General features: G+C 38.7%; 2 protein-coding genes across 3 annotated transcripts; both read left to right on the top strand.

Annotated features, from left to right (window-relative positions):
• Nucleotides 1-5,146: 5,146 nt before the first annotated feature.
• Nucleotides 5,147-9,745, top strand: tmem79b (transmembrane protein 79b). 2 transcript variants are annotated; one of them, XM_084088146.1, is made up of 5 exons: nt 5,147-5,514; nt 6,649-7,254; nt 7,845-8,039; nt 8,197-8,419; nt 8,682-9,745. In XM_084088146.1, exons 2-5 carry the CDS (start codon nt 6,660-6,662, stop codon nt 8,875-8,877), a joined length of 1,209 nt encoding a protein of 402 aa, XP_083944272.1. In that variant the 5' UTR covers nt 5,147-5,514; nt 6,649-6,659; the 3' UTR covers nt 8,878-9,745. The 2 variants fall into 2 exon arrangements, with proteins under 2 accessions (XP_083944272.1, XP_083944273.1); XM_084088147.1 differs by having other exon boundaries at nt 5,391-5,514; nt 6,634-7,254.
• Nucleotides 9,746-9,828: 83 nt separating this feature from the next.
• LOC311066732 (uncharacterized protein) lies at nt 9,829-12,034 on the top strand. The gene is made up of 5 exons (XM_084088062.1): nt 9,829-10,017; nt 10,361-10,525; nt 10,839-10,958; nt 11,067-11,112; nt 11,227-12,034. The coding sequence occupies exons 1-5, from the start codon at nt 9,924-9,926 to the stop codon at nt 11,291-11,293; spliced, it is 492 nt and encodes a 163-aa protein (XP_083944188.1). The 5' UTR covers nt 9,829-9,923; the 3' UTR covers nt 11,294-12,034.
• The last annotated feature ends 103 nt before the right edge of the window (nt 12,035-12,137 follow it).

The raw sequence follows: 12,137 nt of genomic DNA, 5'->3' as shown, positions 1-12,137 counted from the left end.
CTAGAAATAAATTTGACATTGATATGAGGGTAGTTAGGCAGGCATAAATTCAGAGGCATAAGGTACTGTAAGTATTACATACAACAATGCAACAGTAATAAAACAATGCATTGACATTTACTTTTTACTTTTGATACTTAAGTACTTTTAAAAATGAGTACTTCTTTGGAGTGGTCTTTACAACTTTTACTTGTAACGGAGTAATATTTGACCGGTAGTATCTGTACTTTCACTCAAGTAAGGAAGTTGTGTACTTTGTCCACCTCTGCAATTTGAGCCTGATGAATCTTTACATTGTAATCCTGGAATATGTCCATGATGTCTCTTCCTACATGGTTGTTTAAGAAAGGAAAAGCTACACACTCCATTAATTAGGGTTAGAAGAGCTGTTGCCAAACATATAACGTGCTAGAAACATAATAATCACTGCAATAATTATCCAATCATAGACTCTTAAGCATTTGCCTTATTTAAATCCAAACAGCAACTTTTTATTTGGCCGGGCAGTGTACATTTCATCATATTTAAAAATTTTACTTTTGTGGGTGAGGTGGAAGAACACTTCATTTTCCAGAATGTATTTCTGTTGAATTTTATAAAATTACAATTCAGTAAATACTGTTATTCCAATTCAAATTCTGATTAAACTCTTGTGAGGTGTTGCCAAATCAAATCAAATTCTCAGTCAGGAATTGAAAGGGAGCCATTCTTCATTCTTCAGTTCTGAATTGTGCACAACCCTGGTGCATGAGAAGGGTTTTTGCAATTATCGACTGATTCATGTAATTCTTCTAGCCATTATTCATAAAATCTAGTTCCAATTCAAAGGCCTGATCAGATGGCAGGGGACACTCATCCCTTCACTCTGACTCTTTTTGGTCCAAAAACATTTTCTCCTGTTGAGAAAGACATCAGATGAACCTCCAGAACAGCATGCAAACAGCCTTAACCCCTTCATTAGCATTATGCTAACAGCTGGCACACATGCTGACAGCAGCTTTCACTGGAGGGAGTGTGCAGCAAGAAAACATCTCAAAGTCATCTGTCTTCATCTTCTCATGCCACCATGTACAGATGTGCTTTCACTCAACCTCAGGAAAGCAGTGACGGCTCCATTTTACAGCGTCACATCCCACAGGGGCTCTTTGAGCTCAGAACAGCGTACTGTGGTGCAAAATGAATCAGGCCTATTGTAGAGGGAAAGGTAATGAGACATGTAATGTAGCGAGAGGAGTGCTACTTCATCAAGCATGTTGTGCTATTTACAGGCATGGCTTTCACTGACATTATGTTCTCATTGCAACGTTGTAACGGTGCAGAACTGAATCAATCTTGTGCTATATTGTTCAGCCTCATTTGTTTTTTAAGTATCATAATTTGTATTTAAATGTATGTTCTCGACACTTGCCAAAAGATTACCAATGTCTTTGGGGATGTATAGCATTGTTATGACATGTTCTTTAGCTTGTAGATGAAAACAAACACACTGACTACTGCGACAAAGCTGTGATGTTATGATAGTAGCCTACCTAATGACTGACTTGTTAAATTTATTTTTAAATAAATGATCAGCCTAAGAGTCTACATCACCTTCCATATTTGATTCTCTAGATGGACTTTAAAGTCCCTGTAAAGTCAAAATTAAGTGTGTGTTCTGAGTTTGTCACACCACAGAAAAATGTGTTATTAGCCACCCAGCCAAATTTGAATGATAAAAAAAGCAGCCAAGTAAATAAAATAAGCTATCAAAATCTTGAAAAAATTAGCAGTGGTCTTTGCTCTCTGGGGGCGTGTCCGCTGGCTACGCTGAAACCACGCCCACTCGCGGGAAAGTTGACTCGCGGGCACGCACTGCCGATGCTGGCACCAGTTGTCGGCGCGATGGGAGGATGAAGGCCGAGGCGGGAGATAGTCGGCTCGGCCCTATTCACTAACAGCGGATTATCAGTGAATTCCAGTTGTCTCCGACGAAAGTTTATAAAACTATCCTGTGTAAAATGATCACTACAGAGGCGGGTGTGGGTGGTGATACCAGGGGGGTAATCGAGCTCTCGAAAAGCGTACCACCCCCGGGGGCCGCCATTGGCTAACAAGCCATCACCTGCTTGTTAGCATTCCATTGACTTCCATTGACTCCCATTCATTTTGCCGTCACTTTGACAGTGAATAACTTTACATCTGAGGCGTTTAAAGACTCCATTTGTCCATTGTTTATTTCTAAAGAAACTCGACAATGTATAAAAGGCTCCATTACCTTGTATCTTACGTTATGGCCCCGTAGAAGCAGTTTTTGTAAAAGTAGGCTAACGATTGCGTCATAACCAGGCTTGTGCACAATTCAGAACTGAATTGATTCTTGAATTTGAATTGATGTCAAAAACAGGATCTAGAATTACAATTCGAATTTGAATTAAAGGAAGCAGAATTGCAATTCAATAAAAATTCAAAGAAATTCATATACATATTTTAAGTGAAGTGTTTGCTTTACAGTATGTCAGATATGATTGCATTATAGGCTACATTATATTAGTTTGAACTACTTGTACAGATTACATTAAAAGGATATGTTTTCCCCCAGCAATGAATGTTAAAAGCTCTAGTCACAGAACAAATCATTAAGTTTGATTTATTGTAATTGTAATTTTGTGGAACATGATGGAACATGACTCCATTTCCCAGAATGCTTTACTTTAACCAAGTATTTAAAATGGTTGCTAAACAATTTGAAGTGGACATTTGTTTGAAAGCACAATTTGATGGGGAACACTGGACTTTTTAAGTTTCAGAAGTCCCTTACAACTTCACTCTGCACCTGTTGATAGAATCTTTAGTATTGCAGGAAAGATATTCAGACCACTATTCGGTGCAGACTCAATGAAAAAACATTTGAGGAGCTATTGAGAATTAGATGTAACAGTGTTGCTCAGTAATTTTTTGCATTGGAATAAATGATAACTGCATTTACTTTGTGTTTGTGTGATTACTTTGAAATGAAAATTACATTGGAACAAAACTAATTAAACAACATTGAGGGGGTAATTTATTTCAAGAATTTGATCAATATCTATTTTAGAACAAAATGTATGCAGGGTTGAGGAGTAAATAGTTACGTGAAATGAAATTTCTGTTATTAAATTACAAAATTAATGTAATTGTATTTAGTTGTATTACTGAGGTAAAATGTTTAATTCAATTAGTTACTAATCAACTTAAAAACGAAATTGCTTTGCATTGATAAAGTTATCCAAATAAAGTAATCCAAACCACATCTATAATGGGTAACTAATAACAGTAAGCAATAACATTTCCAAAGTAACCTTCCTAACACTGAATGCATGCAAGACTCAACACATTCTTTCTGTTGTGAGACTGTGTGGAATTTATTTGAATTGCCATGAATTTAATTCCACTTCCTGTCATTCAAATTCAATTCGACGTCATGTAGGGCGGAGTAAATTCAATTCAAATTCCAATTCATGAATTGAATGGAGGCCAATTCTGAAATTCTGAATTTTGCACAAGCCTGGTCATAACCACGCGACGCTCTGGAAATTACCGTATAGACAGGAGGAGAAGCTCGCAGTCAATTGGGGGGACGTGGAGGCATAAAGTCAGATAAAGTCAAGGGAGAAGCCCATAGAGAGACATAAAGTTGCTACTAGCTCATGGACAGCTCCTACTCACGCTCTCCGTCTCTGTAAGATTCGGAAGGGAATGATGCAGATTTCGCTTGGCACAGCTACTAGAAGACTTACAACTGTCAGGCTGCTCATGTCACATCCACGTCGTCAAGCTCAGTTTGAGTCTGCGCAGTACGCTCAGCCATCAGGAAGTGAGTGCTTCTAATTTGCTTCACTTTTCTCCGTTGAAACCAGGGGGGCACTGTTTCATAAAATATTGAAGCTTCCCCGGGCGCCGCCATTGATTAGCGGACCCCCACCTGCTGTTAGCATTCCATTGACTCCATTTTGCCGTCACTTTGACAGCGAATAACTTTACATCTGAGGTGTTTAAAGACTCCATTTGTCCATTATTTATTTCTAAAGAAACAGGAAAATGTATAAAAGGCTCCATTACCTTGTGTCTTATGTTATGGCCCCGTAGAAGCAATTTTTGTAAAAATAGGCTAACGATTGCGTCATAACCACGCGACTCTCTGTCGCACAGTAGAGAAATTACCGTATGGACAGGAGGAGAAGCTCGCGGGCAATTGGGGGGACGTGGAGGCAAAATGACAAAATAATTAATCAGAATACTTAGCAAAAGTTTCTCTTGCTCCTAGATCATGGATAGCTCCTACTCACACTCTCCGTCTCTGCAAGTTTCGGAAGGGAATGATTCAGATTTCTCTTGGCACAGCTACTAGAAGACAGACGGGTTGCTCACGTCACATCTACGTTGTCAAGCTCAGTTTGAGTCTGCGCAGTACGCTTGACCATCAGGAAGTGAGTGCTTCTAATTGACTTCACTTGTCTCCTTTGAATCCAATGGGGTCGCTGTGTCCAGTTTATATACTGTCTATGGTTGAAACCTATGGGGTCGCTGTGTCCAGTTTATATACTGTCTATAGGTAATACGCATTTCCGTGACGAAGGCATAGCTAGCTAGCAAACTGGCTGTAGTAAATAATACTGACTGTAACTCGCGATTGAGCAGCGAACTGATAGGAGGGGGCAGCCTCAGTGGCTCCAGTGCGTCATCAAGTAGTGGCGTGTCCAGGGGCTCCAGTGCGTCATCGAACCCCGTTTTAGCCCCGCCCAAAAAAATCGGAACACAGCAATGGTGAAAAACTGTTTAACGGGTAATATGTTTTAGCAATACATTTCTAACATTTATAATGTGTTTAGAATTTTTTTTTAGAATTGCCTTTACATTAAATCTTCAGGTCCACTTTAAATTAAATACTCTTTTGAAATAATGTAGTCTTACAAAAACACTAAATATATATTTTTGAAAAAAGAAAACAAACGGGCTGACAGAGCTGATTAAGGTTGGTCCGTTTTGAAGGTTTTAGAGGGGTTTGGTGGCACTTTTCAGCCAGGAGACCAGCTTAAACCTGCAAAGACAAACAAGCAACCTTAAACTGGTTTTAGTAGGAAATGTATGTGGGAATATATCTATTTGTGTTAAAGTTTGTTAAAGGGACAGACTCTTAAAGGGGAAGTTTGTCAGTCAGGTTCTTAAAGTGTCATCGGTGTTGTTGCACTATGAGCCTCTTTTCTTTACACATACATAAACTCTAAAATTAAGTGAAGCTGCTGATAAATGTGTACACACACACACACACACACATATATGTGTGTGTATTTATGAGTTTATGCATGTGTAAAGAAAAGAGGCTCATAGTGCAACAACACCGATGACACTTTAAGAACCTGACTGACAAACGTCCCCTTTAAGAGTCTGTCCCTTTAACAAACTTCACCTGGACACACCTGAACTTCCACTTCGGGAGTTTCATTTCAATAGAGGAAAAACAATCCTGAAAGCAAAATATCCTGCGCTGAAATTTGGGTGAGCACATTAGAAAGTTTTGCTTCACGCGATAAATGTTCCACAAGCCTCGTCGCTCAAGCGCTTTTTAATGTTTCGACTGTTGTGACATGTCGTACGATTTAAACTCATTTTGGCCTGATTATGGAATCTTCTTCTTCTCGTTATTAAAATAAAGCTTTTTGGACACAATGAAAATCATATGTGTCCTGTAGACAATAACAGCCTGAGAATAAGTGTTGTCGTTTAGAGTTATTATGTGGTTCTTCTGATCTCGCTCTGTTTATGCGATCATGTGTCCATGTTGTTTTGAGGCCTCGCATCGCTTCTCTGTTTTTCGTCTGCGAACTAGTCGGCTAAATACAAGTAGTGACACTAATTATTATGGCTAAAATGTCGCAGGGCCTAATTTCCTGCTAAATAAATATTCCACTGTCTTCATAGATTAGGGAACTCAACTTCCTTTTACGACTTTGATAGCCTATTTATAGTTTTAGAAAAAACTTTACTGTTGTGCATCTTGAGACAAAACAACGGCACTGACATATTTTATGATTTGTCAGCGCATGTTTCTTTCTGTTAAGACAGCCCAAAAATGCATTTTATTCTGGGAAGTAGCTTAAAGGGATCGTTCACCCAAATAATTTACTCGCTGTCAATCTATTCCAAACCTGTTTGAATTTATTTCTTCTGCTGAACACAAAAGAAGATATTTTGAAGAATATGGGTAGCTAAACAGTTGAGGGGCCCCGTTGACTTCTATAGTATGGGGAAAAAACATACTATGGATGCCAATGGGGCCCCATCACCTGTTTGGTTACCAATATTCTTCAAAATATCTTCTTTTGGGTTAAGCATAAGAAATAAATTCATACAGGTCCAGGTTAAGCTAGTATTTATCAGGGCCACGTTTCTGAAAAGCATCATGAGCTAAGGTATACCGAGGACACACTTAACGACTAGCTGATTGGTTAAGTTATTGTCCTTCTTTACTGTAGTATGAATACATTTCATAATTTATTCTTCCAATAATTCATTACATATTGGTTCCTGTAGAAGATGACCTTTCAGAAAATTTAAACATCTTACAAAATTACTCAGACAGGCTGTTTCCAGCTTCTCCATTTCTTTCACTGTCAGAATTTCTGTATTCAGAGCCAGGGACAATGGACACGGGCCCTCCTGGACCAGCGGTGCCCCAAACCCCTGAATGGGTAAATGTGGACAAGCTAACAAAGAATGTGAATAACAATGAGGAGGAGGAAGAGGAAATGATCAAGTCTGCAAATATGGAACCCAGTACCCTACAGTGGCCTGAGAATAAACCCGGACCACAGATTCTGCCAGTCCAGGATGGAGAGAGCGTAAGCGTGAGATCAGATTGTATCTCGGTCCGGGGTGGAGTGAGCCGGACTGAGAGTGAAAGGGAGGAGTTTGGGATGGGAGAGAAGAGGAAGACAGGTGAGGAATGGAGAGAAATGGAGACAGGGAAAGAGAGCATTTCTGACTTTGAGCTGAGAAACGGAGTGAAAAGCACCTGTTCAGAGATAGAGGTGGAGGAGATGAACATGATGCCAGAGAACGCAGCCCGAGTCTTCAGCCCCAGCATCACCATCCTGCGCTCCACCAGCCAGCTGGAGGCTGTAGACCGCTGGAGAGATGCTGAAGAAGAGAGAAACGTCTTCCTCGGGACACATGAGACGCGTGGAACACCAGAAGGCTATTACAACGACTGGCCAGTCACAACCAAATCACGCTGCTGTAAGTTAAATCATTAAATCATAAATCACCAACATGGCGCTAGCAACGGCAAGGTCATAGGTTCAATTCCCAGGAATGCATAAACTGGTAAAATGTATTCCTTGAATATTATTCATTCTGAGAAATAAAGGTTCTTTATTAGCATTGATTGTTCCATGTGAACCTTAAACATCCATGGAACTTTTCTGTTGCACAAAAGGTTCTTTATAGTGGAAAAAAGTTTCTTTAGATTATTAAAATGTTCTTCACACTAAGAAGAAAATGGTTATTTTAATAACTGTTCAATGAAAGGCTCTTTATGGAACCAGAAATGATTCTTCTATAGCTGCGAAAACCCCATTTTAAAACCTTTTAATTTGTTATTTTGAGTGTTGAATGAAATGTACAAAAAAAAAAAGGGGATAACCAATATAATTTTTAAATTTACATTTGTTATTATTTTTGTCAGTGAAATTCTGCCAAAATTTTGTTAATGTGACTGTACCTTCATACAAAACAGCAGAAAGGACCAATATTGTGAACAACACACCTCTGACTGAACTGCAACTATACTTTTGTAAGGTCTAATCTTTTTTTCTTTTTTTTCCCAGGTAACTTTGGTGGATCTAATCGTGATGCTCTTAAACTGGGTGTGTCCATGTTCACTTCAGCTTTGATCTTCCCCTTGTTAGTGTGGGGCGGGTACGTCTTCCTGCCCTTTGATGCCCCTCTGCTTGACAGTGCCCCCCTAAGGCTGGTCTACACACTGCGCTGCTCTGTTTTTGCAGTCATACCTATTGTCCTTGGTAAGTATGAGGCACCCAGACTGTTGTGACTATTGAAATAACGTGACATTGATAGATACAGTGTATCTTTGTGTTCATTCATTCATTCGTAAGTATGAGGCACCCAGACTGTTGTGACTATTGAAATTCAGAGCTGTTTTGAAACTGTTGTTCTTAGGTATGTTGGTACTAGGTGTGTCTCGTCTGTGGTATCGCTCCTTGAAGCCACGGTTTGAGGGGGAGAGAGAAGTTAAGCAGGTGGCAGTTCACCAGCGCTATGTGGAGGATTCCATCTCCCTCTTCCTCCTTTACTTCCTCCAACTGGCTGTCATGGCTGCTTACCTGAAACAGGATCTGCTGAAACTAATTCCTCTTCTCACTATCGTCTTTGCCTTTGGCAGGTACAGAATCCAATTTTAAACGTACAGGACCGAATCTCTGATTTAGAAAAGGCCGCAAACACTTGCTCAGACATTTCTCATATCTAGTGATTGGCAAAGACTAATTAACTTTTTTCACTTTTTTATGTTAAAGTTTTTTTCCCCCCAATCTTAGTTTATTTATAGGCTTCAGTTAGATTTTTAATTCCAGATATTCAGTGTGTATTAACATTATTTTTATTATATTTTTAAGTGTGATTGTGTGTCTTTGTGCCTATCACAGGTTGCTGTACTGGTTCGCAGCGGCATGTGGCAGCAGTTTCAGAGGTGTCGGCTTTGGGTTCTCGTTTCTGCCCATGTTGGCTATGCTGGTGGCCAACCTCTACTTCATCTTCCTCTCCGAATCCGCAGGCTCCATCTTCGCCCCAGACATCCCAGAGACACCTGTTCCCCAAACCAAACAGAGGTTCTGGGGCTAAACAAGCCACACCTCTGCTACTGCCAAATGAAAGACTAGATCGCTTTAGGCTTAGAGCCAACTTAAATTGGACATTTGTGTCTGAGAATGTTTAATCTAACTGTGATTTAATTTTCCACTCCTGTTCTTTGCTTTCCTGAGTGACCAGGTGGGTCAAAATTGCCAGAACTCAAGTCAAAGGAGAGAGAGAGGAGGGGTGGAGCAAAGGGGGGAAATTATATATATATTTTTTTCTAGAACTAACTTATAAATAGAAGTTGTGTAATGAAACCTTAAACACTAAACTGCAAATTAAAATGAACTACCTTTAGTACAGCCAAACATGAACAAAGCAAATGTAGAATAAGCTTCTTCACCAATTGAAAGCTCCATGGTTGAAACTCATCTATTTTAAGATGTGAATGTCAACAAGAAGAAAGCAAAATTCTAAATATTTATTCCACAAGCATGTTTTTTTTTAAATTTGGTTAGGCATTGTTTGCTTATTCAAGTCTAAAATATTGTGTGGTGTGTGTAGTGGCCTGCCCAAACTTGTATTTTTCCACAGCCACTCCTTAATCTCTCTACTAATATAAAGGCAATGTGATGTTTACTTTGTGCAAAGTGTAGACATACATTTTTAACAGATTTGTAAAAAAAAAGAAAATGTATAGAAAGATATAACTTTAGTTATCACAGCTTGTAATTAATTAATTAAATCAAAGCTGCAAGGATATAATAAGTCTGTTTAGAACAGATGAATGTATTATGCTGGAATTAATTCAATCCTGTTATTTTTTCATAAACTTTTTTTTTTTTAAAGAATCAATCTTATCTATCATTTCTGCGAGTGACTTTTTGTTAATAAATTAAATGCAAAAACGAAGTTCAGTGCTTGCGACGGTGGTCGTCTCTAACCTGTTCAACAAGTCCTAGTACAATTTTTGTCGGAGGGCAAAAAGTATTTCCTACTACCTGTTGTCATTTGACAGCTCGAGTACATGGAAAGTTGACGGCAGACCACCAGCATTTTAATATTCATATCACACTGTATAAGTCTGAGTCAGAATGTCATCTCAAGGCCGAAGGAAACACAGCGCTTGTCTGTTTCGGATGAGGGAGAACTGCCCGTTTAGAAAGCTGAAGAGAAACGTGTGCAGTGGTAAGAAGACCGATGACAGAACTTGATTTATCAACTATTAATTAATTCATACAAACAATTAAAACCCATAACGTATAAGTAATAACCTGGCGGAAAAAGTATATAATTAAAAATGTGATTTTGAAGAGAAAAGTTATGGTTTGGCATGCGAGACATTTATCGTAACATACGTCTGCTTTTACCCTCGACGATAGTTTTGACCCGGCTTTGGGTGCATTTTTTGTTTTGTTGAATTACGAGTAATATTATCTGTTCATTGTGCCAGCTGCCTGTCGGAAGTTGCAAATTAAGTTATGTACTAGCACCATAGACTAGCACTTGTTTTATCAACCACAATGCACAGACTGCAAGAGCACGCTCGTGCCCACTGGAGGCCACTGGAGAACATGTGAACCCCCGCCTCAGGCAGGACCCTCCGTTTCAAACTGCGGGATCAACCGAGCCGTCGAAGTCAATACCTTCTCTAGACCCCCACAGTCTGCTTCCCATCTGCACGAAGAGTTCTCAGGTCAGCGTGAATGTAGCAACTAGTGCAGTTTCTAATCTTTGAATGCATTCATTGTAGATACCTCTTTATTGTTCAATTTTATTGCATTTCTTGATAAAAATGTCCCTTTTTCTCAGAACTAACAGCCTTCTTTGCTGTTACACAAAAAGAATTGCACAGAATTCTGTTCTGTTAAGACTTTTAACTAACTGGTCCCAAATGTGATTTTTAGTGGATCTTTAAAGTGTTATTCTACAGCAGCCAAAAAGCAGAGTTATTGTTATGCATGCATGGTATTAAATTATATTTTTATATCCCCCCTCTATCTGAACAGCCATGGACACAGATATGTATCCACCAACTGGTTCGAGTCACACAATATCAGACGATCTGGGACCTTCCAACATTAGCCTTATTAACCAGCAACGGTGCCTGTCCTCCGATACGATCATGGGTAAGAGAAGCAGGCCGTGGCTCTGGCAGTGCTGTAAAGTGATCACCATATGCCTGATACATATTTTGTAAAGGATCATTTTTGATGCTTTTCCTTTTTCTCTGTCAGATCTAGACAGTAAAGTGGACCCAGAGACTGGAGAGCGAGCCCAGGGGTGACGTCCTCATCCATCTCTCATGATCATAAATCTGTGGCATGCTGTCATTTGGTGTGAATGCTGAATTGCAACCCATGACTGATAGTAAATTTGAATGTATTTTGTCTCTAGGCAAGCACTGCACAGATTCAATACTTGTGGTGATGATGACAGATTAGGTCTGAGTTCCATACAGTGACAAATACTTAACATGCAACCAGACTTGCGGAATAACTGATCTTCATGGCACTTATGGGTGCTTTTCTGAAGTGAATCTGAACACTTTCATTGGACTCAAGTGTTGTCCGTTTCTTTATCAGTGTATCAAAACAACAGTAAAAACTAGTTATGATTTAGAATGAACTGTAATTTATGCACCAGTTACACTCAATGGTCCACTTTAAACATTCTACTAACTATAAATAACTTTTCAACTTCATGTCAACTAATAGTATTAGTAGACTGTTAGGTTATGGTTCATATAAGTTGGTTACTTGTAGAATGTCTAGTGGACCATCAAAATAGTGTAAACTATTCAACTGTACTATTTCAATGTTGTTTTTTATTGTACACTTATTTTACAGCCACAGTCGCTAACATATTGTAAATGCTGTGTGTTTGATAGCAGAAAAGATCCTTAAATGTTGTCAAAACAGCATGTGTTTCTATTAATGTCTGGTGCCTCAAAATTTGTTGACAAAATATCTGCATTAAATATTTAATGCAGAAACAACTGGTAACACTTTACAATAAGGGTCTATACACTGACCAAGCTTTACAGCATCTATTGGAAGTATCTGTCAATGTTCTTCCATGTTAGCTATTGACGCTAATTTCTACATGTACTAAATTTTTTGCATTTGTATTAATATATCATGCACTTTAATGTATGTATAAAAAGAAATAAATAAAGTCAAATAAATCCTAAAAGACTTGTTTTGTTTGCAAAGGTTGCAGCTGTCTTGATTTTTTTAAATTACCCTACAAATCATTGAATCATGGTTAACTACCAAGGTGTTATAAATAGCTTCATTTATATACAA

The sequence above is a fragment of the Abramis brama genome (assembly GCF_963993115.1).
Source record: "Abramis brama genome assembly, chromosome: 17".
Taxonomy (NCBI): domain Eukaryota; kingdom Metazoa; phylum Chordata; class Actinopteri; order Cypriniformes; family Leuciscidae; genus Abramis; species Abramis brama.
This window is presented reverse-complemented; position numbering and strand designations above follow the sequence as displayed.

Excerpts from the sequence above, each read along its gene's own strand:
- LOC311066732 (XM_084088062.1), top strand. The coding sequence starts at position 9,924 with ATGTCATCTCAAGGCCGAAGGAAACACAGCGCTTGTCTGTTTCGGATG. Across the intron at positions 10,959-11,066 it reads GTCCTCCGATACGATCATGG|ATCTAGACAGTAAAGTGGAC; the intron begins GTAAGAGAAGCA and ends TTTCTCTGTCAG. Across the intron at positions 11,113-11,226 it reads ACTGGAGAGCGAGCCCAGGG|GCAAGCACTGCACAGATTCA; the intron begins GTGACGTCCTCA and ends TTTTGTCTCTAG.
- tmem79b (XM_084088146.1), top strand. The coding sequence starts at position 6,660 with ATGGACACGGGCCCTCCTGGACCAGCGGTGCCCCAAACCCCTGAATGG. Across the intron at positions 7,255-7,844 it reads CACAACCAAATCACGCTGCT|GTAACTTTGGTGGATCTAAT; the intron begins GTAAGTTAAATC and ends TTTTTTTCCCAG. Across the intron at positions 8,420-8,681 it reads ATCGTCTTTGCCTTTGGCAG|GTTGCTGTACTGGTTCGCAG; the intron begins GTACAGAATCCA and ends TGCCTATCACAG.